Source organism: Muntiacus reevesi, chromosome 5, assembly GCF_963930625.1.
Source record: "Muntiacus reevesi chromosome 5, mMunRee1.1, whole genome shotgun sequence".
Lineage (NCBI taxonomy): Eukaryota > Metazoa > Chordata > Mammalia > Artiodactyla > Cervidae > Muntiacus > Muntiacus reevesi.
In genome coordinates this window covers 27,335,079-27,357,696 of record NC_089253.1, presented here as the reverse complement: position 1 = coordinate 27,357,696, position 22,618 = coordinate 27,335,079, and the positions used below count along the sequence as shown (strand labels likewise).

The 22,618-nt window shown below is 42.1% G+C and overlaps 1 protein-coding gene across 7 annotated transcripts in view; it reads left to right on the top strand.

Moving 5' to 3' along the window:
* The first annotated feature begins 2,085 nt into the window (after window positions 1-2,085).
* The window catches only part of MSANTD2 (Myb/SANT DNA binding domain containing 2), a 31,523-nt gene continuing 10,990 nt past the window's right edge, over window positions 2,086-22,618 (top strand). For 2 of the 7 annotated variants that reach the window (XM_065937314.1, XM_065937315.1), the window contains exons 1-2: window positions 2,086-3,673; window positions 22,208-22,297. In XM_065937314.1, the coding sequence (XP_065793386.1) occupies window positions 2,909-3,673; window positions 22,208-22,264 (822 nt within the window). In that variant the 5' untranslated portion in view covers window positions 2,086-2,908 and the 3' untranslated portion in view covers window positions 22,265-22,297. Of the gene's footprint in view, window positions 3,674-16,797; window positions 17,026-18,055; window positions 18,135-22,207; window positions 22,344-22,618 lie in introns of those variants that run through there. The other 5 variants (XM_065937313.1, XR_010663416.1, XM_065937316.1 and 2 more) reach the window with 5 other exon arrangements.

Here is a 22,618-nt window from a genome sequence, read left to right as displayed (position 1 = left end):
GATTAGTGGATCGCTTACAGGCAGGAGTTTTGTATTGTTCTGTACTCTTTTGCACATTATTTTATTTTTGAGGCATTTCATGCATTATCTCTCAAATAAGTTTTTATCTACTTATGACTACCATTTAGATCCACAATAAAAGGTGTTAGCAAATTACTTCAAAGCCAGCAGCCATTCCACAAGTCCTGAATGAACCATGAAGTCTTGAACAAGTATATCACACAACTCCTAGAAGCCAACACCACGGTCACATGATGCTAGTGATCATATGGCAGTGCTTCTACACTATAGAATGGAATATGTATTAATAGCTTTTACATTATTGGCTTCATTTTACCTTCAAGATGTTACTGGAAGTTTTATTTTTGATACAAGCTTTTCTCATTGAATAGACTGATGGGTGTTGGAATAAAGGGTGGGGGGGATATATAGCAATAATGTCTAAAACAGAAGTTAGTGGGAAGGGAGACTTCTCAGTCAACCCACTTTATCTAGGAAGGCTTCCTGCATGAGTCAGAGTGATTTGAGGATCATCCAGAATTAACAATAGAAGGAGGGAACTTTTTTTTTTTCAGGCTTGTGGAAAAATAAGAGTGGGAGAAGCAATGATTTTAAAACTCTGTGGCGTTTCTGATTTCATGTATGATTTTAGGCACATCACTCTCTTTCATCAGGGCTTCCCTGGTGGCTTCGCTGGTAAAGAATCCGCCTGCAATGAGGGAGACCTGGGTTTGATCCCTAGGTTGGGAAGATCCCCTGGAGAAGGGAAAGGCTACCCACTGCAGAATCCTGGCCTGGAGAATTCCATGGACTGTATAGTCCATGGGGTCGCAAAGAGTCAGGCATGACTGAGTGACTTTCACTCACTCTTTCTCTTTCATACACACTATACACCTTGACATTAAAAAAAATTACTGTTGGGCTAAATGAGAGTGAGTTTTACTTTCATAGGTGTCTAAGATTCCACTAGAGCCCATGAGGGAGTTGGAGATGAGAACACTGAAAACCAGAAGTAGAAAGTGAAGGGGGAAGATTAGATTAACTAGAGTACAAGCAAAGTGACGTGACAGCCAGTGCTCACACATGCTTGTGAGAACCAGGAGCCGTTGGAAGAGTTTGATCTGTATTAATGCATTTACTCTCATGACAATGCCGTGAGGTCATCCTCACTTTACAGCTGGAGATACCATGACACCAAAAGGTTGGGTAAATAAGTTGGAAGAGGTTACAGAACTGGAAGAAGCCAGGCTTTCTGAGTCTAGAATTCATACTCTTAACTGTGGTGCTAGACTATATATATATATATTTTTAAAGATGTGAAAGATTTATTGCTTTGAATTTTTTAACTGGAGGATAATTGCTTTACAACATTGTGTTGGTTTCCGTCCTATAACAACAGGAGTCAGCCAGGAGTATACACACTTCCCCTCCCTCTTGAGCCTCCCTCCCATCCACCCCAGTTTTGAATTTTTATTGGAGGAGAGTTGATTTACAGTGTTGTGTTAGTTGCAGGTGTAGAGCAATAGGAATCAGTTATACATCTACTAGACTATAGCTTTTTCTTAGAAAAAAAGGAAGAGATAGCATAAATGTTGAAATTTGTGTTTCTTCATATTCCTATCTTATAAAGTACGGTGACATTTTAAAATGGCAGAGAGAGACAATTATCTCCTCTACTTTGTCCCTGTTGCTTATTCCTTTGGCTTTCCAATGACAACCCTGCCATTCTCTGGGGTGATTCTGAGCTTATTTTTGGCTGTGCTCAGGTCTTCCTTGCTGTACTACTTTTCTCTAGTTGCCAGGAGCCCAGGAGGTCTAGTTGGCCGTGTGTGGGCTTCTCATCCCGGTGGCGTCTCTTGTGGCACACAGGATCTAGAGGCCCTGGCTTCAGTAACAGTGGCAGGCTGGCCTAGCTGCTCCACAGCATGTGGGATCTTCCCCCATCAGGGATTGAACCCACGCGCCTGCATTGGCAGGTGGATTCTTTACCACTGAGCCACAAAGGGAAGCCCTGATTTTAAGTTTAAAATGCAGATGACCTCAGCTTTTTTTTTTTAAACCTAACATATATTTGCCATTAAAAGAAAAAAAACCATTGCATAGCTTATTTATATTTGAAAAACAACAACAACAACAACAACCACCAGCTGGGGCCTTCAAGTTTAGCATCTAAGATTAGATGTTTGGCTTTGAAGAATACTGAAATAGCTAACAACATGTACTGGACTCGGGGTGTTTAACGTTCATTAAACTGCAGCACTTTATGGAACGATTACCACTAATTACTGGAGGTCACAAGAGCCATCATAACTGACAGTCCTTTTTTCGTCGCCTTACACTGGAGAGTATGAAAAACTGCAGGAAAAACGATGTAACTTCCCAATTAGGGAGACGGAGAACGGTATGGGAAAGTAAGTTTTCTGCTGAGGCTGGGAGTTCATACTCATTTAAGCTGTAGACAGATCGTGCAAGCGCAATAAAGACGTCTAACTGTTCTACAAACCGTCACCCCCATCTAGACTAACTGGAAAATAGATCAGAACTGGAATAGGAGTTGCTCTTCAAATACTGCGCTTGGGAGTCTCGAAAAGCTACAGAGCACAAACCAAGCCTGGTTCCCAGATGCTTTTTAAAAGTCTTCACCAGGAATGCTCTCCCAGCAGCCTCGGCGCCTTCCTGGCTGAGCCCGGCGCGGGGCTCCCCAGCCTCCGCCCGGGGCGTCAGCCCCTGCACCCCGAGGCCAGTTCCGAAGAGGGGAGCGGCAGAGCCGAGGGAGGAGAGCGAGAGAGCGAAATGGTCAAGTCCTCCTTAACTCCGGGCCCCTTCGCGGGCCTCACCCCTCCTCCCGGGGGCTGAGATTGGAGAGGAAGTGGGAAGGTTTCAATCTGTTCCTCACACCGGCGCCCTCATGCCCCCACCCTTCTCCTCCGCTCGGGGATCCGGCGAGCCTCATTCCCGCCCCTCGCCCCGGGAGAGGAGCGCGCGCCGCGGCCGAGTGCGCGGAGAAAGGCCGGGGACGGCGGGCGGCCTCCACGCGGCCGCCGGGGCCCGCAGCCGCCCGCCTACCAGCAAGCCAGGCCCGAGGGCAGCCCCGGAGTCCGGGGCGGCCGGATGTGAGGGCGCGTCACTTCCGGGCGGTGCAGCGGCGGCCGCTTGGAAGATGGCTGCGCCCTGTGGCTCGGAGCTGCCCGCCAACTCGCCGCTAAAAATCCCGAAGATGGAGGTGCTCTCCCCGGCTTCTCCTGATGGCCTGAGCGACGGAAACCCATCGCTGTCCGACCCTTCCACGCCTCGGGGTGCCTCCCCGCTCGGGCCGGGCAGTGCGGCGGGCTCGGGGGCAGCGGCGTCCGGGGGTCTCGGGCTGGGGCTGGGGGGCCGCAGCGCCGCCTCGTCCTCGGTCTCCTTCTCCCCTGGTGGCGGCGGTGGTGGCGGGGCTGCGGCAGCCGCCGCCGCCGCCTGCCGGGGCATGTCGTGGACGCCGGCAGAGACGAACGCGCTCATCGCAGTGTGGGGCAACGAGCGGCTGGTGGAGGCACGGTACCAGCAGCTGGAGGGAGCCGGCACGGTGTTCGGCAGCAAGGCCCCCGGGCCGGCCATGTACGAGCGCGTGTCCCGGGCCCTGGCCGAGCTGGGCTACGAGCGGACCCCGTCCCAGTGCCGGGAGCGCATCAAGGTAACCGGCCGCCCGGCCTGGGGCAGCAAACCAGAGGCAGAGAGAAGGCGGGGAAGCGGGCCTCGGGGGCGGGGGCCGGTCTGAGCGCAGGGCTCCCCTCCGGGGCCCGGTGGGCCATTCGCATCTCCTCCGCCTTTTTTCTTCTCTCCCTGGGAAGGGGGGGACTTTTTTTTCCAGATGGCCGCCAGCCCGTAGGTTTTCTGAGTTTGAAGTTGGGCGTGCCTGCCGCCGCCCCTCTCTCTTGCCAATCGAGGATGTTCTTGCGCTGTGAAGTTGGTAGTTTCGCATTGTGCTCCCGGCGGCGGTCCCGTGCAGCCGGCGCCTCTCGCCCCCACCGCCCGGGCCTCTCGCTTTGTTCCAGGCCGGGGGGCTCCCAGGCAGAGGCTTACCGGCCGGGGCAGGGTGGAGCAGGGATAGACGCGGGGGAGGGGGGGAGGTGCTGAGCTCCCCCCCGCTACCCCCCAGTTTAGGAATTTTCAAGTGAGTGGCAGGGGCAGAGCCTTACGAAAGGCGCCTTCAGACGATGGCCTTTGTGTCAGTCTTGCTTCTGCCTTGAGCTTGCTTCTAACTCGAAGGGCGATCAAGTCTTGAGATGCTTTGGAGAATTGGGAAGGCTCGGTTGTAGCCAGATACTGTATTGCTTTTGTGGAGTTAGGGCACAGTTAAAGTTAGCCTGGCTGATACTTGGTCCGAAATTTGAGTGTGTTGCCTCCAGAGTTACGTTGGCTTGAGGCCCTGCAGTGTTTCTGACGAAGCTCCTTCTTGAAAGCCTGTGTTTCCCTGCCTTAGCTGTTGTGCCGGATGTGGTGACAAGTGAAGCTCTCACTGTGCGTCTGGCCATCCTTGTGTACTGAAGGTTTCAGTACAGAGACTGAATTTGGGCTGGAAATGTTACCTCCAGTCGGTTACAGTTTTCTGTTCCTGCTGACTTTTAATCTGGGAGTTCAGGTTTGTAGTATTGGCAGATACGGAGTTGTTTTTTTTAGGTAAGTTGGTTGGTGCCCTCCTTGCAGTGTCTGCTGAAAGATTCTGGTAGAAGACTTTCCCCCTAGTTCACGGAACTACTACTTGTTCAGAGTTACAGGATCAGTGTGCTTCATTTCTGGCAGGGCTGACACTTTTTTGGAACTCCATGGCGGGGTAAAAAACCCAGTTGGAACTGTCATACTCACACTGGAGAAGGAGATGGCTCCAAAATTCTGGAGATCTTGTCTCAAGTGTTCATTTGAGGACATTGTGGCTTAGAAACTTTGGTCCAGAAACCAAGGTATTTCAAACCTATTAACTATTTTTTTTTTTCCTATTAACTATTTTTAGGGAATCTGACACCCATTTCTCAATTAGAAAATTAGATTAATTTACCTGATAACATGTTATCTTTAGGTCCCCCTCCCTCTCCATTTTAGACAAGGATGTCATGAAAGTAATAGTTTATAGATAGGATAAATAGTAGCTAATAGTAACCACTGTTCTCTGAATCTCATTCCTTGTTCTATTCAAGGTTGTTAAGGTTAAGTTCAGGGGAGTTTTTGCATTGTGCTGTTTAGCCTCTATCCATGAACTTTTTTGAGTTTAGAAGTGCCCTTTAGGCGTTTGTAATTGTTTTAGCCTCATTGATTTTTTTTTTTTTTTTTGGTCCATAGAGATTTCCCAATCAGAAGGACAAAGGGTGTTGTCCAAAGCTGCTTATGAGTCTCACTGATTATAAAATTGTTTCTCAAAAAGCCAGAAAATCTCTAGTTGGGTTGCATCTTTGTCCAGTTATGAGAAGCATAACCTAAAGCAAAGAAAGGAGACTGGGCTTCTCTGAAGAATTTTCAAAAGAGGATCGTTTTCTCTGTCTCCAAGCAGATAAGATCAGATTGACCTCAAGCTCTTAGAATATTTTGAGACTATATGGATGTTGATGATGGATTCTCTAATCCACAGTAGCAGTTGGTGAGGTGACCAGATCACTGTTTTTTGTTTTCTTTTTTCAGTAAACAATTCCTTAAGTGTGATTTCAACCAAGGAACCAGACTTCTTTAATAGCATTGGTCTTTCCTATCGGAATTATAAGCTCCATAAAGACAAGTTCTGATCTCTTATTCCCAATAGTATGTCCAGTGCCTAGGACATAAGTAGGCACTGGATACATTATTAAATTCACCAAATAAACAAAGCCTTGAAGGATAATGTTGGAAAGTATAAAAATCTAGAGCAGTGTTCAGATTTTAACCTCAAAACATAGACTTTGAAACCCAATTTGAGAAATACTTCCTTAAAAACTAAACTCTCCCTCTTGGAGACTTAAGATGAATGTAATCTTAAACATAGATACACACGTGGTCACTGAAATCATAGGCTTACACAGTTATGAGGTGGATGTTTATGATTATGTTCCAGATTATGATTGTGAGAATCAAAAGGCAACCTTAGGAAATTCTCAGAGAATCATCGCAAACCCCTGAAACAAATCTTTCAATCCCAGTTTCAGAAATGCCAATTTAGAACAAGTAATTCAGAGATATCTTTCACTTGATTCTGTTAATGAGAACCACAAAAAGAAATTCAACAATCCTTTTTGCTTTGGAATTTGCAGAATAGAAACAAAGTCGTGCAGTGAGATATGGACATGGAGATATATCTTGTCCAGAATAATGCAGCTCAGTTAACTGTGAACTCATGTCAGAGGCTCCTGGGGAGGAGCGCCATGTGCATCAGTTACATTTCTGGTCCAGTGGATTTATTTAAATAGCTCTCAAGATTCAACTATGAAGACCCAGTAAATAAATTCTTCCAAGTTTGAAAGGAAGGACGATATATAGTAACTTCAGTTTTTCCCTGAAACTTCCACTGAATCATAGTTTCAATATGTTGATGTAACAACCTTGTCATATGGTGACTCTTGGATTTTGCTAGCAAAGTACTATTTTTAAATACTATCCAAGCGAATATATGTATTTCTAAGTGCACAGGATTTTAACTTAAAGTCAGATATAAACTTTTTTTTTTTTAATTGCTGCAAAGTCTGACATGTCCTGTTACTGGTATTTGTTCAGTTTTTTGGATAAAATGGGTATGTTTGAGACTGACTTGCTACACGTTTGGTATCGTTTGGTTCTGAAGTTTTGTTGCTTTCTGTTTGTTTGCCAGGAGAAAATGAATCTGCTAACAATTCCAGCCCTAATTTTGGAGTCAGATAAACAAATGGGTGATTTTCTGTCCTTTTCTTTGCCTTGTCGTCATCTCCATTTTCTAAATGCTTGAGTGTTTACTGTCTGCTTGGTGGAGAGAAGAACTGTAATACAGAGTCCAAGAGCTTACAGTGTAGTTGAAATTTGTATACCCACACCTAAGAGTTCAAAAGCTGTACCAGACAACACAGGGGATGGTATGCAGTGCAGTACTTAGTATCGAATGACAGAAGCAAACCACAAGTGTGATGACTTACTTCAAAGGAGGAAGAGGACTCAGCACAGCCCATACTGTAGTAGTTGAGAGACCTACTTGGAATTCGGAGCCAGATGCCGGATTCACACTTAAGTCAGTTAATCTGATGCCCTGCAAAACTCATTCTCAAGTCCCATATTTTTGGGTGTTCTCCAGAAATTTGACTCTTGAGAGTTGGATGCTTTAGTCTGGCTCTACCTGAAGATGAAATGCAAGGTGATCATATGACCTAAAGAACTTGTCTTTGCTGGGTCAGTGCTGGTTGTTTATCAGATAAACTTATAAGTGGTGGGGAGTCTTCTGCCTAGCAAGCAAGATGATTAACTTTTTAGGGACATTGTCTTGATCTTTATTCATCAGTAATTCATTGTAATCTTTGGAACAAATATTGTGCTTTAGCAGACAAATCACAGTGTGGTATATTTGATCTTTTGCTGTAACTATCAAGACTTGTCATTATCTGTCCTGTGAGAACAAATAGGGCAAAGATAACTTGGAGCCCACCAATACTGTTGTCCGTGCGTGAACATTTTAAGACTGCCTGTCTCTAAGGACTTTTCTGATGTTAGCACACCAGACTTTCTGCATTATCGTTGAAAGATTTTTCAGAATGTGGTCTGCCACTCAGAAGTGTTCATATGAAAGATTTAGTCAGATTTATCTCCTTCCATTTCTTTCGTTCCCAAGCCGTTGCCACCAGAAAACTTGTGTGTTCCAGTTTTCTTGTCTGCTTTTGAATCTGATGAAGATTTGATACATATACTGAAAGAATAGACTCCCAGCCATACAAACGTATATTTAGGCTTTTGGTTTTGGAGGTGAGGACTCTAGTAAGCACACCTAAAACTCTGCGTGAATAGGCACCTGAGTTTATTTCCAGGCATTTTGGGAGATCTACTGGAAAGTAGAGTGAAATATTCTGGATCCTTCATTAAGAGGATATGTGAAAAGAAAAAAAAATGAGGCGATCCATAGTATAAAGCAGTGCTGTTCAATAAAACTTTCTGTAATGAGGAAGTGTTCTATATCTGCTGCAGTTCAGGGCAAGAACCACTAGCCAAAGGCTATTAAGCTTTTGGAATGTGGTTAGTGTGCTTGAAGAACTGAATTTTTAATTGTTTCATTTTAATTAATTACATTTTAAATTATAAATAGCAACGTGTGGCTAGTGGCTACCATATTGAACAATATAGGTAAAAAGTTGTTATTCAGAATATTAAAGAAGGCTTTATTTTATGAAAGGATTCTCTTGGCTACACCCTCAGACCTCCGAGGGGGCGGGGGTCTTGTTGGAAGTTCGTTCTTCTTGCGCTCCCTGTTGCTTTACCCCTGAGTAGGAGGAACCTTGACCAGTCCAGGGATACGGTTCACCGTTGGAGGAGGAGGAGCTTTCCTGTAAGGAATAAAGTATTACAATCTCAGTTGGCTGGGGCAAAACCTATCTACACTGTCTAGCAGCTACTGTGCAATAGCTGCTAGCCACAGGCAGTAATGGAACACTTGAAAAGTGACCAATGAGACTGTGCCACTGGATTTTAATCTCAATTTTAATTCATTTATATCTCACTCATGCAACATTTTAAAGCAACTATAATTCAATAAAAGTTAACTTAAAAAGATAAGTAAGTTTAGTGGCTATTATATTGACCAGAACAGCTTTGGGGTTATAGTGTTCAGTTTTTTTGCTGTGTACTCCCAAAAGAGTTTTGAAATCCATGCACTCTCTTGAACATTTGAAAGATGATATTAATATTTTTTCATCATGTGTTTTAAAATTTATGGGACGTTAATGGGAGCTTCCCTGGTGGCTCAGATGGTAAAGAATCTGCCTGCAACGCAGGAGACTCAGGTTCAATTCCTGGGTGGGGAAGATCCCCTGGAGAAGGGAATGGCAACCCACTCCAGTATTCTTGCCTAGAAAATTCTGTGGACAGAGGAGCCTGGTGGGCTACAGTCCATGGGGTCGCAAAGAATCGGACACTACTGAGCAACTAACAGGACAGAACAGGATATAGGACATATTAAATCTAGTGTGAGTGAGATGAGATTGATGTGAAACTTACTGAATAATGTACTCTGAATCTGAAAGACTCACCCCAAATTCTTATCAGTTCAGTCAGTTCAGTCACTCAGTTGTGTCCGACCCTTTGCGACCCCATGAATCGCAGCACCTCAGGCCTCCCTGTCCATCGCCAGCTCCCGAAGTTTACTCAGACTCATGCCCATCAAGTTGGTGATGCCATCCAGCCATCTCATCCTCTGTCGTCCCTTCTCCTGCCTCCAGTCCCTCCCAGCATCAGGGTCTTTTCCAATGAGTCAGCTCTTCGCATGAGGTGGCCAAAGTATTGGAGTTTCAGCTTCAGCATCAGTCCTTCCAATGAACACCCAGGACTGATCTCTTTTAGGATGGACTGGTGTCTATAGGTTTTATCAACTATATCTTGAAAATGTTGATGATCCCACAGTATTCCACTTATACTTAAATAGTATGATTAACCTGTATTCCTTTGACTATTCTAAATTCAGCAGCCAAGCTTCATGCCTAAAAAATATATACAAAACTGGGATTGACAGGAGTCCCTCAGGTTTAAGGTGCCTTGATCAATCATTAAAGAAGGCATATGGGCACTACAATTAAAGACCCCTAATTTAGAACTTTGAGCATCTTTTCTGTTTCTTTCTTGGCTGATGTAGAGCTCCCAGGCCCTTGGAATTCCACTGCCCGGAGGAGCCAGGAGAGATTTGGAACTTAACTCTTGGCTAAAGGCCAGGCATCTGGGGAGGACTTGGAAATCTTACCCATTCCCTTTCATCACACTCATCTGACAGATTCATCACAGGGTTTCTTTAAATACTAAGGTCTGAAATAAGAACTTTTTTTGTTTTTTCTTGTTATTCATCAACAGATACTTGAGGGCTTTCTGTGTGAGGCCGTTGACTTACCGCAGTGTATCATTTACCGTCAGAGTCTCCTTTCCAGGGAAGAAGGAGTCAGGATACTAGAGCACCAGTTTCAGTATTGTGAGCGTGGTCTATGGATTGTGTGGACATTAAGCTCCTGGTGCTACAACCTGTTTAAAAGTCATGCCTTTCAGTTGAAAAACCATTTGCTGTAATGCATGAAGGTATGCCCTAGACCCCACATTCAACTGGTGGGGGGCTGTCATCCAGGACCAGGTCAAAGGGTGGAGTCACTGGTTTTGGGACAACAGCAGATGTACCAGTTCTAGAAATTTATGTTTCCATAAGTAATTTTTTTTATAGTTTGAATTGCAGTTATATCCATGATATATCTCATTCCTTAATTTATATACTAGAAAGAAAAACCAAAGCCATGCGTCTTTTTGAACATACAAGAAGAAATGTATTTTACCCTGTGGCCTATATGAGCATAAATAGATGTTTGTGTATGTGTAACCAAAGCACATTTCACAAAATAGTCATGCTGATATTGCATCTAGAGTGTGTCTGCACTGTTCTAAGTGCTTTACAAATACTAACTTAATTAACTCACATAGTGACGCTATACTTAACTGTGCAACACTCTCTGGTTGGTTCTTTTCTACTTGAACCCAGATCTTCCAGCCCCAGCACCTCTTGAGTGGCATAGGCTACAGCATGTGTCTGCACCTGGCAGGCCTCTTTCTTCAGCCCCCTCCCCACACCCTCCTTCCCCCGCCCCCCACCACAGTGCTTTTCAGCATCGCCTCCCCTTGCACCCCAGTCCCTCTGGCCCTCATCTTTCCTCTACCCCAGCCACACTCTCATTTGTCTCCAGAAGTTCCCTCACCTAAAACAGGTGCCAAGAAAACCTGGGAGGATGGGGGTAACCACTCCCACTGGACTGGGTAGCAGGCTTACTCCTCGGGGACTGGCAGCTCAGGGTCACGTTGGTCCCTACGAGGGCCACACCGCTGAGGTGGCAGGATGGAGGAGCTGGGGGAAGGGGAGACAGGCTAAATACTCATTTCCAGGGGACCAACAGCTCACAGAATAGAGGTAGGGCCTGGAGTCTTTTTCCTACAGGTTCCACAGCCGCAGTGACATGTTCTGGGAGGGTAAGGGGTGGACCAGGGATGATCTAGGTTTGTTGACATGACCTCACTGAGGTGTGCCAACACCTGGTGCGGGCAGCAACACCTCCCCATTATCATGTGCCTGCACTGTGCCTAGGGCTCAGCTAGTACCCCTCCCCCAAACTGGGGGTCCTCAAATATCCCTTACCTGCACTGTCCCCTCTAACCTGTAGCAGCTCTGCATCCACCCTTGTCTCCCTAGTCACCCTCTCACCGCCCCAAATCCTCTGCACCAGAACAGGTCCTGTTCCCCTGGTTGGTTACCCCTTCATCTCCCATGTGAGGTGTTGAGAAAGGTGCCCACAAGTCATTAAAATTGATTACCAACCTGCTAATAAGCCAGAACCTGCAGTTAGATAGAAGAGGAATAGAAGAGAATGAGGTGACATTTAGTTTTTTCAGTCATTGTGCTACTTTAGACTCAAGGTATCAAAACTCCAGAAACATCATTCATTTGGGACAGGTCATGTCCCAGATGTTCTTGTGAAATGTTTTATCCTGTGTAGTTCTAGAGACCTAGAACCTATGGCTTGAGGGGAAGGTGAAAGGAGGTGGGAAGTGGTAAGAAATCAGACTGGAGACAAACAAGAGGTCAGAGGATGGGCCAAGGAGTTTGGACTTTGTTCTAACTTAATAGAGAGTTTTCAGCTGGGGAGTAACATGGTTTCCCTTAGGTTCTCGAACTAGCTGTCAGGTGGAAAATGAATTGGAAAGGCTAAGACTGAAAGTACTAAGATTTTTTAGAGACTCCTTGCAGAAACCTACATAGGAGGTGAAATAGTGGCAATGAAAAGGGAGAGAACAGAACAGATTTCAGACATAATCAAAAGTATTGGAGCTGTTTTGGAGAAACTGAAAATTTAGATTTGCTAGATCTTAACCTGGCTACACAACTCACTGTGTACTTCTCTACCATTGTACACAGAGGATGCTAATTACAGTCCTCAGAGGTCATCACAGTACTTCATTGCTTAAGTTTTAAGCTTTAAGTTGGTTCTTTTTTTTTTTTTTTTAAGCTGTGCTACATGGCAGGGGGTCTTAGTTCTCCCTACAGGGAGTGGGCAGAGTCCTAATCACTGGATCACCAGGGAATTCTCTAGGTTTGGTTCTCAAACCCAGTGGAAGTGCTAGTCATTCAGTCCTGTCTGACTCTTTTGTGAGTCAGTGGGCTGTAGCCTGCCAGGCTCCTCTGTCCACAGGATTCTCCAGGCAAGAATGTTGGACTGAGTTGTCATTTCCTTCTTCAGGGGATCTTCCTGACCCAGGGACTGAACTCAGGTCTCCTGCATTGCAGGCAGATTCATTACCATCTGAGGCACTAGGGGAGCCCAGAACCCAATGAGACCCAGCTAAATAAAACACAGCTTTAGGACAGTCCTGTCTGTGTTATCCAGACTCCCTTGGGTTCTGATCTGCTCCCCAGGCTTCTTAAGTGATGATCTTGCCTTGTTTTTTCCTAACATTACCAGAGGGCAAGAACTAAAATCAGATCTAAAATTTCAAATGTAAATTGTCATGCATTCTCTCAGAAGTATGCTCATGTCACTAGGATGAGGTAGAATAGCAACCCCCCCCCCGACCCCCCTTCACTTTGGATGGTTGTATCTGTGTCGTGTTTGCAAAATGTTATTTAAAAAAAAGGTGGGGGGAGAAAAAACTTCCTGAGTTTCAAAAACGAATACCAGTACCATTTTTTAGATAGTCGATTGTTAGGATTGCCCATTGATTATTAGGTACTGTTTAATTTTAATTTCTGTTGCGGGGTTTATGCAGTGTGTTCTGTCTACTATTTACCATTGCAAAAACTTCCTTCAGTGTTGAAAATGAATGCTCAATGAATCTGTGCCTCCTATGCTGCATATGTTACAAGTTATCTGGGGTTTGTAATCTATGTGAAGTCTTCCCCACTATTGTTCTGAAGAATTGAAAAATGCCTGCATACTGGACTAAGGTGTATATTTAAGTCTGTATAATTCTTAACCTATCTGTAGTTGAGAGAGTCCTTGAGAGCCGATGGAAATACCTTTTTTCTTGGCGCTAATCAAGTGAGTGCTACTTTGTCGCTTAGTGGGTGGGGTGTGATGTTATTTCCTAATAGAATACAGACCTGTGTTTATTCTCAGACATTTTAGGAATAACAGCCATCATCTTATTTTTATATGTGTGTTCTTGGCTGTATTCATAAATTACATTTCTTGAGTTACCAAATAATAACTTCATTCATTATAAAGTGATGGAATAGAATAGAAGTTATTTACCTAGATTTATTTTCTAGTAGCATTTTCTCAGCCTGTGTAAGATGACTTTGTTGTAACAGCCTGAATTTTTGAAACTCACAATGTTGTTCCTCTAATATCTACCTTCAGATTACTACATTTATCCAAATAAGTCAATTATGTTTGTACTTGATACTAATAAAACCAGAATAAAGTTCATATATACCAAAACCTGCTCTTATCATTATTATTTAAAATTTACAAATACTTTTCTCTAAATGGCTAGAGCTGCTTAATGACTTAGAAAAAGGAGTGTGATAGGCCAGAAAGTACCTTGACCTTGTAACTCTCAGTTGCCACATACAATCTTAGGAGTTTCTGTCATTTACTCATCCCTTTAACAAAAATATATTGAGCCGCTTCTGTGTGCCAAATATTTGATTTAGGTTCTAAGAATACGTCAAAGAGTAAAACTGGGGGAAAAAACAAAGACAAACCCACCTGCCTTCAAGGAGGTTATATCCAGTAGAAAACAATATGAATACTTTAAATATGTTAATTCAAAACTATTAACACAATCAGAAAAACCCTCAAATAAGATATTCTTTTATATTAGCCTTATTGACCTTAGAAGGTTTGCGCTCTCAACCTTCCACTATGCATGGGAAATGGAAATTCCTTTGCTTTGGCCTTATTAAGAATGACCTACATGATTTTTGTGTTATGACTTCTTACTGTGATGTGTCCGGTTGAGTCTTGCCCCTCCAAGCAGCAGAGTACCATGCTGCCTGGTATTCATGCTGTCATTAGATAATGAGCACGTCTGTGCTGGTCCTGGTGGTGCAGCCTTCAGCAGAAATAATGTTCCTTCTCTCTTGTATAAATTAGGAAATATGGTTAATAGTTGGATTTGAGAAATCAGAGTTTTGCCAGTTTTAGAACAGTATAAAATAATTTTTGACACAAGTTATATAAACCACATTATAAAACTAAGAGGAAAAAGCAAGGGAAAGTTTAACTCTTCTTCACGATAGCATATCTACAAGTCTGTGAGATGTTATTTTTCAAGAAGTGGTGGTGAAGCTTATTTTAATTCCAGTAAAATTTCCACTGGAGAAGGAAATGGCAGCCCACTCCAATATTCTTGCCTGGAAAATCCCATGGACAGAGGAGCCTGGTGGGTTACAGTCCATGGGGTTGCAAAGAGTTGGACATGACTGAGCACACATGCAAAATTTCCATGCACCAAAGAAGAAATGAGAAACCTACATGCTTTTTGTTTTATTGAACTCTGCGAAAGTAGATATAGGTCATTCATGCTTCTTACTTGATTCATGCCTGCCTCCTGCTACTTGCAAACAGGTTGCCCAGTGAGTGAGGCTAAGTCCTCACTCAGGGTGGGTAGCGAGGATTCCTTTTTTCCCCTTGTTTATATGTCACTGTGTTAGTCACCATATTCTTGCTCAGAGTATAAACCTTTGAAAATGGCTAAATGATTGGCTTTTAGCCATAGAAGAATGAATATGAGCGAAGTTACGATGACATAGCCGGGTGTTGGTGAAACTTGAATAATGTATGGGCAATAACATACTCATTTAACAATGTTACCTAATATATAACAAACCTAAATCTAGGTATAAGCACCTTTTATTAATACTTAAAGATTTCACATGTTGTCAAACAAAACTTGATACAACACTTTAAGTACTAATAAAGTGAGCATTCTTTTAATATTGGGTGATGTTTAGCTGAAAGTTACTTGCTTTTCTAAACAAGGTCCTGACACTGATCGCCACAGTAAGGTTCTTGTGAGTTTGTTATTCTTATCATGTACTTAATGATAAAGCTTCACGGCTACTTTTTCTCCCCTTGAACTAACCTTCACTTAAGGCATCTTGGTTTCCAGGTGGCGTGACTATTCTTGTTGTAATAATAAATATTTAACATTTACTGAGTACAAGCTACTAAGCAAACACTGTTTTAAATTCTCTACTTGAATTTTTTTATTTAACACAAATCTATGATGGAGGTAATGGCCACATACCCCAGTATTCTTGCCTGGGAAATCCCATGGACAGAGAAGCCTGTCTGGATACAGTCCATGGGGTCGAAAAGAGTTGGACACGACTGAGCAACTGTCACTTTCACTTCATGATGGAGGTACTGTTACCAGCTCCACCTTACAGATAGAGAAATTGAGGTACAGAATGATTAATTTTTCTAATGTCACAGAGCTAGCAGGTGGTGAAGCTAGACTAAGTCTGACTCTGAACTCTTAATCACTTGATTATGTATTGCCCCATTGTGAATTATCAGTCCACCTTTATTAAAGTTTGACAGTTGAAACAGTATTTTGGCAACAATGAAATCAAATTCATAAATGCCAAAATCACACAGCAACACACAGATGGACCTCATAGGGCTCATATATGTGTCTTGGCATAAAAATGGAAACAGAAATTTTAAAAATCCTTGCAGATGATTCATGCTGTCCTAAGATTATAAACATAATGAGAAACATTGATTTGAAAGTCCCAAGAATTTAAAACAAAGTGTTGAAACATAAATAAGACTTTTATTGTAGACAGCTCATTCAGTCGTTCATTCAGGCCTTTATATATGTGATGGTATTTGCTGGACTACCAACTCTTCTTAAAGAAATTAAGTTTGAGGTTAAAGAAGGAGAAACATTTACAAGGTAGAAAGCACTTTTTGACAGTAAAAGTGGGTGAGGATGTGGCTTACTGAAGGAGACCGCAGAGTGACCGTTACTGTATGGCTGTGCTTGTTCACCTCCTGTGTGAATGGCTGGGTGCTCTTCTCCTCAGAGGTGATGAGGGTGAGGTGGGCTGTTTCATAATGCGGGATATAAATATACGAAAAGGAGACCATGCAGATGAAGAAAGCTCAAAATAGAATCAAGAAGTGAGAAATCAAGAGAGTGCAGGGAGTATAGCAGTAACCCAGGTAAATGTGGTTACTTCAGCTAAATATGAAAATGAGCTATGAACTTCCTGGCAACTATGGCAAAAAGGTAAATACAGCGATTTTTCTGTACTTTTCATTGCCTGCAGAAGAGAAACACACAAGGTCCTCGTTTTGAAACCTAAGATGAATTTTCATTAAGGACACTCTGATAGCGACCTTGGATACTCCTCTTGCCTTTCTCTTCGTTCTCTTTTCTGTTAAATAGGGCAGCATGATGTATCTTCTGTGTATATGTAATACACTGCCTGGACCCCTCCCCCGGGGAATGAGACTGGCGCGTCCCCACCAGCTGCCTTGAGTGGTGATGGCTTCGGGAATCCTCCTGAAGGAATCCTCCCAGGAATGTCTGGCTGTCCATGGCTAGGCTCCCTCTCCCCTGGCAGCCTGGACTCAGTGAGTGGTCAGTGCTGAAATTCAAAAGTCTAGCCGCCTTGCCTTAAGTCAAGGGAGCTCTAAAGTATTACTTTCAGATTCCATACTTCACTTTAGGATTGACCAAGACCTCCGCGGCAGCCATGAGTTACTTCACCTGTCTTCCCCATCCTGTGCTCACAAATCCTGTTCTGAAGAGCTCTCCGCTATAAACGTCCTGCACAGCCTCCTCAGTGTCTCTCCTGGGACCCTCTCTTTTAGCATCATTGTAAAAATTAGAAATAATAAGTGAAAACTGCTGACTCCAACTCTCAGCACATGGTAGAGTCTGAGAAGATGTTAGTTATGGTTTACTTTCATTGCGTGGGACATTGAGCCACCTATGGAAAATGTCTGATTTTTGTAGAAGGTACAGACATTTTTTCATATGGTAATTCCTTTTAGCAGTCCTTATAAAGGTAAGAATAAAATATTAAAATGCTATCAACTGAGCTATAAAAAGTGTTATGGTAGATTTTCTGAGTTTCCAACAACTTTCTCAGTAAGCTCAGGTTGCTCAAAGACAGGTGCATAAACTTAAAGCAGGCTTATTTTCAGATTTTTCATAGAAAGTTTATATGTCAAGATACAGAAATATTTTATTTTCATGCTTATACCCTGTAAATGCAGAAAGAAAAAACCCTTTTGAAATCACTTAATATTTACCAGGTTTTAATAGTCAACTGAATCTTAACCTAATGCTTGTACCCAGGTATCTCTGGAGGATTTCTAATCTTACTGTTTAGGTGATTTTGACTAAATGTCCAAATTATTTTTTTCATAACCAAATACCTAAAATTTACTAATGGAAAAAAAAAACTATTTTAAGTTATCTTTGCATCATAGATGGTAATTTTCAGTAAGAAGATAACTGCAAAATTGAGAATCACATGGTCACCCTATGAAACAAAATCAAGTGGCCTTTTTCAGAGGGGAGCCTGGTCTGCCTAAACCTGGTCTCATGAATCAAAGAAAGTACCTCTGTGTTTGGGAAGCAGTACAATATTGTAACGATGATGCTCCAAGGATGTTTGGAACACGTATATACATGTTCATGTGTGGTGCTTAACTTTTAGACAGTGTTGACTATGGAGCTGTCAGTGTTTAATGGAGAATGTTTGTATGAGAGAGGACTTTAAGGATGAGTGGCTCTCACCGCTATCCTAGATAGATTTTAGATAATTCTCTTGAATGCGTTTTTTAGTTATCACGTACTAATAAAAGCTGCCATTTTAACATCATCCAAATACTGCTTTTAGGTGGTGCCCTGGGATGTGACGTACTGAGAAAAGATTCAACAGAGATGCTAATGTAGCAACGTCAGCGCTGATAGAGGAGGTCAGATGAAAATAACCTCTCATCCAAGTCAGTGCTTTTCGAAACAACTGATTTTTTTCCCTTTCAAGTGGTGGGTGGGGGTGGGGGAAGTTCTAGATACATAATGTTATCTGACTGGGTTTGATGACTGCTTGACTGCTGCCTACATCTTAAATAATTAAGCAGTTCAGTAAACTCTAGTTTGTTTTTTTTTTTTACTTGTCTTAAATAGAGAAACCCTTGAGGAATTCCATATCTAGAAAGACTCTTGTATCCCAAAGAAGCCCTTGAACCTGACCATGCACACTAGGTATGGTTTATCTAGTATTGCGACCAAGATGAGATTTTGTATGAGTATCCGTATGATTTATAGACAGTGTAGAGTTAAAAGCTTTATGGCCATATGAGTTTAGTTTCTTGAGCAATGGAAGATGTTTAATTTTGACAATTAGTATTGTTCTCCTCGAGGGCTTTTTTCTTCTTTTTTTTTTTCTTTATTTATTTTTATTAGTTGGAGGCTAATCATTTTACAATATTGTAGTGGTTTTTGCCATACATTGACATGAATCAGCCATAGATCCACACGTGTTCCCCATCCTGTTGCCGCCTCCCACCCGGCTTTTTTCTTTACTCGGAATGGGTAAGACCCTCAGCTGCTAGCATGGAGGAAGCTAGAAAGCTTAGAATATGCACTGAGAAAATTTCCTGAATGATTTGTTCTATGCAAGAATTTCTCCCTCATAAAGACACACTGATCAGATACAGACACAAGTGAGTCACTGATAGCCAGATTTGGGATGAAGTGCAGCTGATAGAACTCGATCCTGGGCAGTTCCCCACAAAGACTGAGGCCCTAGAGAGGTAAGAGCTCTTGGTTTCTGGTGGTCATTCTTGGGTTTGACCCTGTTAAAATCCAGGAAGCAATCAAGTCTTTTTTCCTTTTGTATATTTTACTGAACTACTGTCAAAGAATACTCTTCACTATTTAGTTTGTAAGGCATAAGAAATAATAAAATTTGGACAGGGTTTACAAGCTCTATTTGGCAGGTAATCCGTCCTGCCCCACCGCCCCCCATTCCCCGCCAAAGAAAAGTGTGATAGGAATGGTAGATATTTTAAAATAGCCTTACCCTCTGCAGTTAGTCCTCCTGTTTTACAAAGAAATTACTTTGCTCTGCTAATGATGGTGGTATCTGTGTTTTATACCTCTTGCCACTTCTGCTCTTTTCAAAAGGTTTTAGGACTCCTGCCTACCTTGGATTTATTGACTTTAATACATTTAATGCATTGTATGGTTAAACAGTGAGTTTCCCCATTTTCTTTGCTAAGAAGATTTTCACCTTCTTGCAAGCGATTTAATACTTTAAAATTACCTTAATTCGTTTAATAAACATATATTGAACAATCCTTACATGACAGGCACTGTTCCGGGCTCCAGGAAACAGGGAACAAGACAGACAGCCTTTGCCCCTTGAAGTTTACAATCTAGCGAAATAACTTTTTTAGGATACAGTAACATTTTAGAGTGTCATTTGGTAATTTTTACATGCCAAATCCCTTCTGAAGGAACACTTGTCTTGGGGTCTTGACTCCTCATTTGTTAAGTGAGGAAGTTGGACTAGATGATATTGAGTTCTTTTCCATTCAGAACTTCTGTAATGTTTTGGAAGTTGGAACCTGGTTTTCTCTCAGTGCCTTGGGCAGCCCCACCTACTCTCTGTCAATCATTATATTACAGATGATTTTACAGAAGAGGCACTTGGCAAGAGTAGTGACAGGTATAGGTAACGAATAGTATCAAGTACCGCAAGAAAGTCAGAAGAGTTAAGGACAAAGTTTGAGGACCATTGTTCTTAATAATTAGAAAGGCATTACTGACCATGATGGTTTCAGTGGAATAACAGATCAACTTTGATCCCATGGAGTTAAGGATTGAGTTCCCATAGACATTGCCTATTCCTTGGAGTCCCTTTAGTCTTTAGGCTGTTAAAGTGGGGAGATGTTAAGGCTTAGCCATTGTCCACTGAGGAAGGTAGTCAAGACTTAACGTTCCTATACTTGTTTCTAGGTGTGTGAGAGTTTCCTGGTCTAAGTGGTTACCTTAGGTGATTTACCTAGAATCTCAATTGATATGTTAATCAGATAGTGAATGATCAAGTACTTTGTGATACTGCTCGAACAGATAACATAACTTATGAATCATTTATTACTGTTTCATTGCCACTACAGAAAAACATTTCTTTCCCAGTAGGTAGGAAAAAAGTGCTATATTTTTGTGAAGAGTAAGTTGATACCTTTGTATGCTCTTACCTATAGAAATTGTTTTTTTTCAAGAAATGGGAATTTTGCTAATTTACCTCTTAAAGAAAGTAGTAAGGCTGCTTTATCTAAATGAGTAGGATTCTGAGAAAGCTGGGGAAATTGTATTTGAATTGGTCCCAGCCTTCAGCCTCTCTTGTAAAACGTAAGACACAGACTAAGTCTACCTTATTTTAGAATTTCTGACTAATATGTTATATATTCTTTTGTGGAAGAAAAAAAAAAAACCACGTGGCATAGAGCAGTTTCTTAACCCAGGGTTCTTGTGTGAGCTCTTCAGGGAGTCCAGGTTCCCCTTGACATTGTATAGAACAGTTTTGTACAGATATTCTTCTGGGGAGGGGATCCAGGACCCAAAACAGCACCTCTGCTCTAGAGAGGAAAAGGGCGTCTTGAGAGTCAAGATTTCTCACTTGCCAGATCTTCTGTAGTGCTAAGAACCAGGGAGTGTAAAACAAGTGCTGTGTTTTTTGGTTTTCTTTTGTTGGGGTTTTTGGTTGATTGGTTGGTTTTAAATGACTTAGGTTGATTTGAAGGATTAGGTGATTGGCAAGTCAATTTGCCAAATTTTAACGTACAGAAAACCTAAGAAAATAGATAGTAAAAATTACACTGACCTTAGATGGATTTTGCTTTAACTGATTTCCTCATCATTAGTTACAATTCTGTCTATATATATATATATACACACATATATATATATATAAATTTATGCTATATTCTTAATGTTCCTTTTACTGTGTGCAGAAATGTTTTTACAGTTATTTGCCATTTCAAGCTTCCCCCCACCACCTTTGTGCTCACAGTAAGAAAATTAAACTGAACCTTTCTTAGAAATATTGAAATAAACTCAGTATTGTTCTGTTGCCTCAATTAATTTAAGAGCAACTAATTGTAACACAGTAAAGCAGCGGCTTTAGTTTAAAAGATGATAGATCTGTTTCTTTTGCTTTACAGTACACATCAGCTTAGGCTGAAGTATTGTTTTTATCACTTTTTATAAACAATCACTAGAGATTTGCACCTAGTGTAATTTCAGCTATTGCTTGTGGAAATATAGTATGTGATTTTTAAGACTTTGTTTCCAAATAAGTGTATCCTTTATTTAATCATTTGGGTTAAAGAGTCTTAAATTTATCATATTTAGTTGGCAGAGGGTTAAGATAAACTGTAAGCCATTTCTAGTATGGCTAATTTGACAACCACGTTTGAAAATCTGTTTCACTGCTTGTTTTTTCTTATAACATTGTTTCCTGCTGTTACAACTAAGCTGTCCTCCCTGCAATTTGACTATTTTTCATCTGACATCTTAGACTGATCATGCCAGTGTTTTCTAAACAAAACATTGTATGGCAATTATGCCTTATCTCTGTTCCTCCCTGTTATATACCCTGTTCCAGTTATAGACAGTTCTGTTAGAACAGTGGTTTTGTCATGGTGATGATTTTATGATTGTATGAAATGGGGCACATTTTGAGAAAATGATGGAGCCAGTAGCAGAATTAGGTGGCGTATGCCCATGTAATTTATTGAGCTTGCTTCCTACTCTGCCATACCAGGGAAGAGTTCTATTCTTCCCTCTTCCTGAAAGCCAAAGGAGGAATTGGAGGACACTGAAATAAAAAGAAACCTTACTTTTTGACCCCCACAGTAGCTTATATAATGTCAGGAAGGGCTTTGATGAAACCACTGGCCCTACTTAAAGATCTTATTTTCCAAGCCTTTCATTATTTTATTTGCCCTTTTCTGAACTCTGCAATTTCCCTCTCTTGTAGCTGGTTCGATGCCCAGAACTGAATGCTGTGTTCCAGCTGTGGCCTCACCGGTGCTGAATAGAGAGGAAGAGCCACCTCCATAGCTTACATGTGATTCCTCTGCTTATACAGCCCAATACTGGATTTACTTACTTTGGCAAGATAGCTGCATTGTGCACTGTATTTAATGTTACGTGTACTGTAACCCTGGGTCTCTCTCTGCATTGCTGCCGTCAAACCCCCAATCCTGCCAATCTTAAAGCTCCTGCCTTTGTTTACCTGCCCTGCTTCCCACCCCCCAGACTCCCCTTACATTCATCCACAATGAATGTCATCTTTTATTCTCTCATTTCCTCTCACTGTAATCTTAAACTTTGGCAAAACCTTCCCTCTGTCTATGAGTTGTCAGTTGTCAGCCTTCTGATTTTTTCT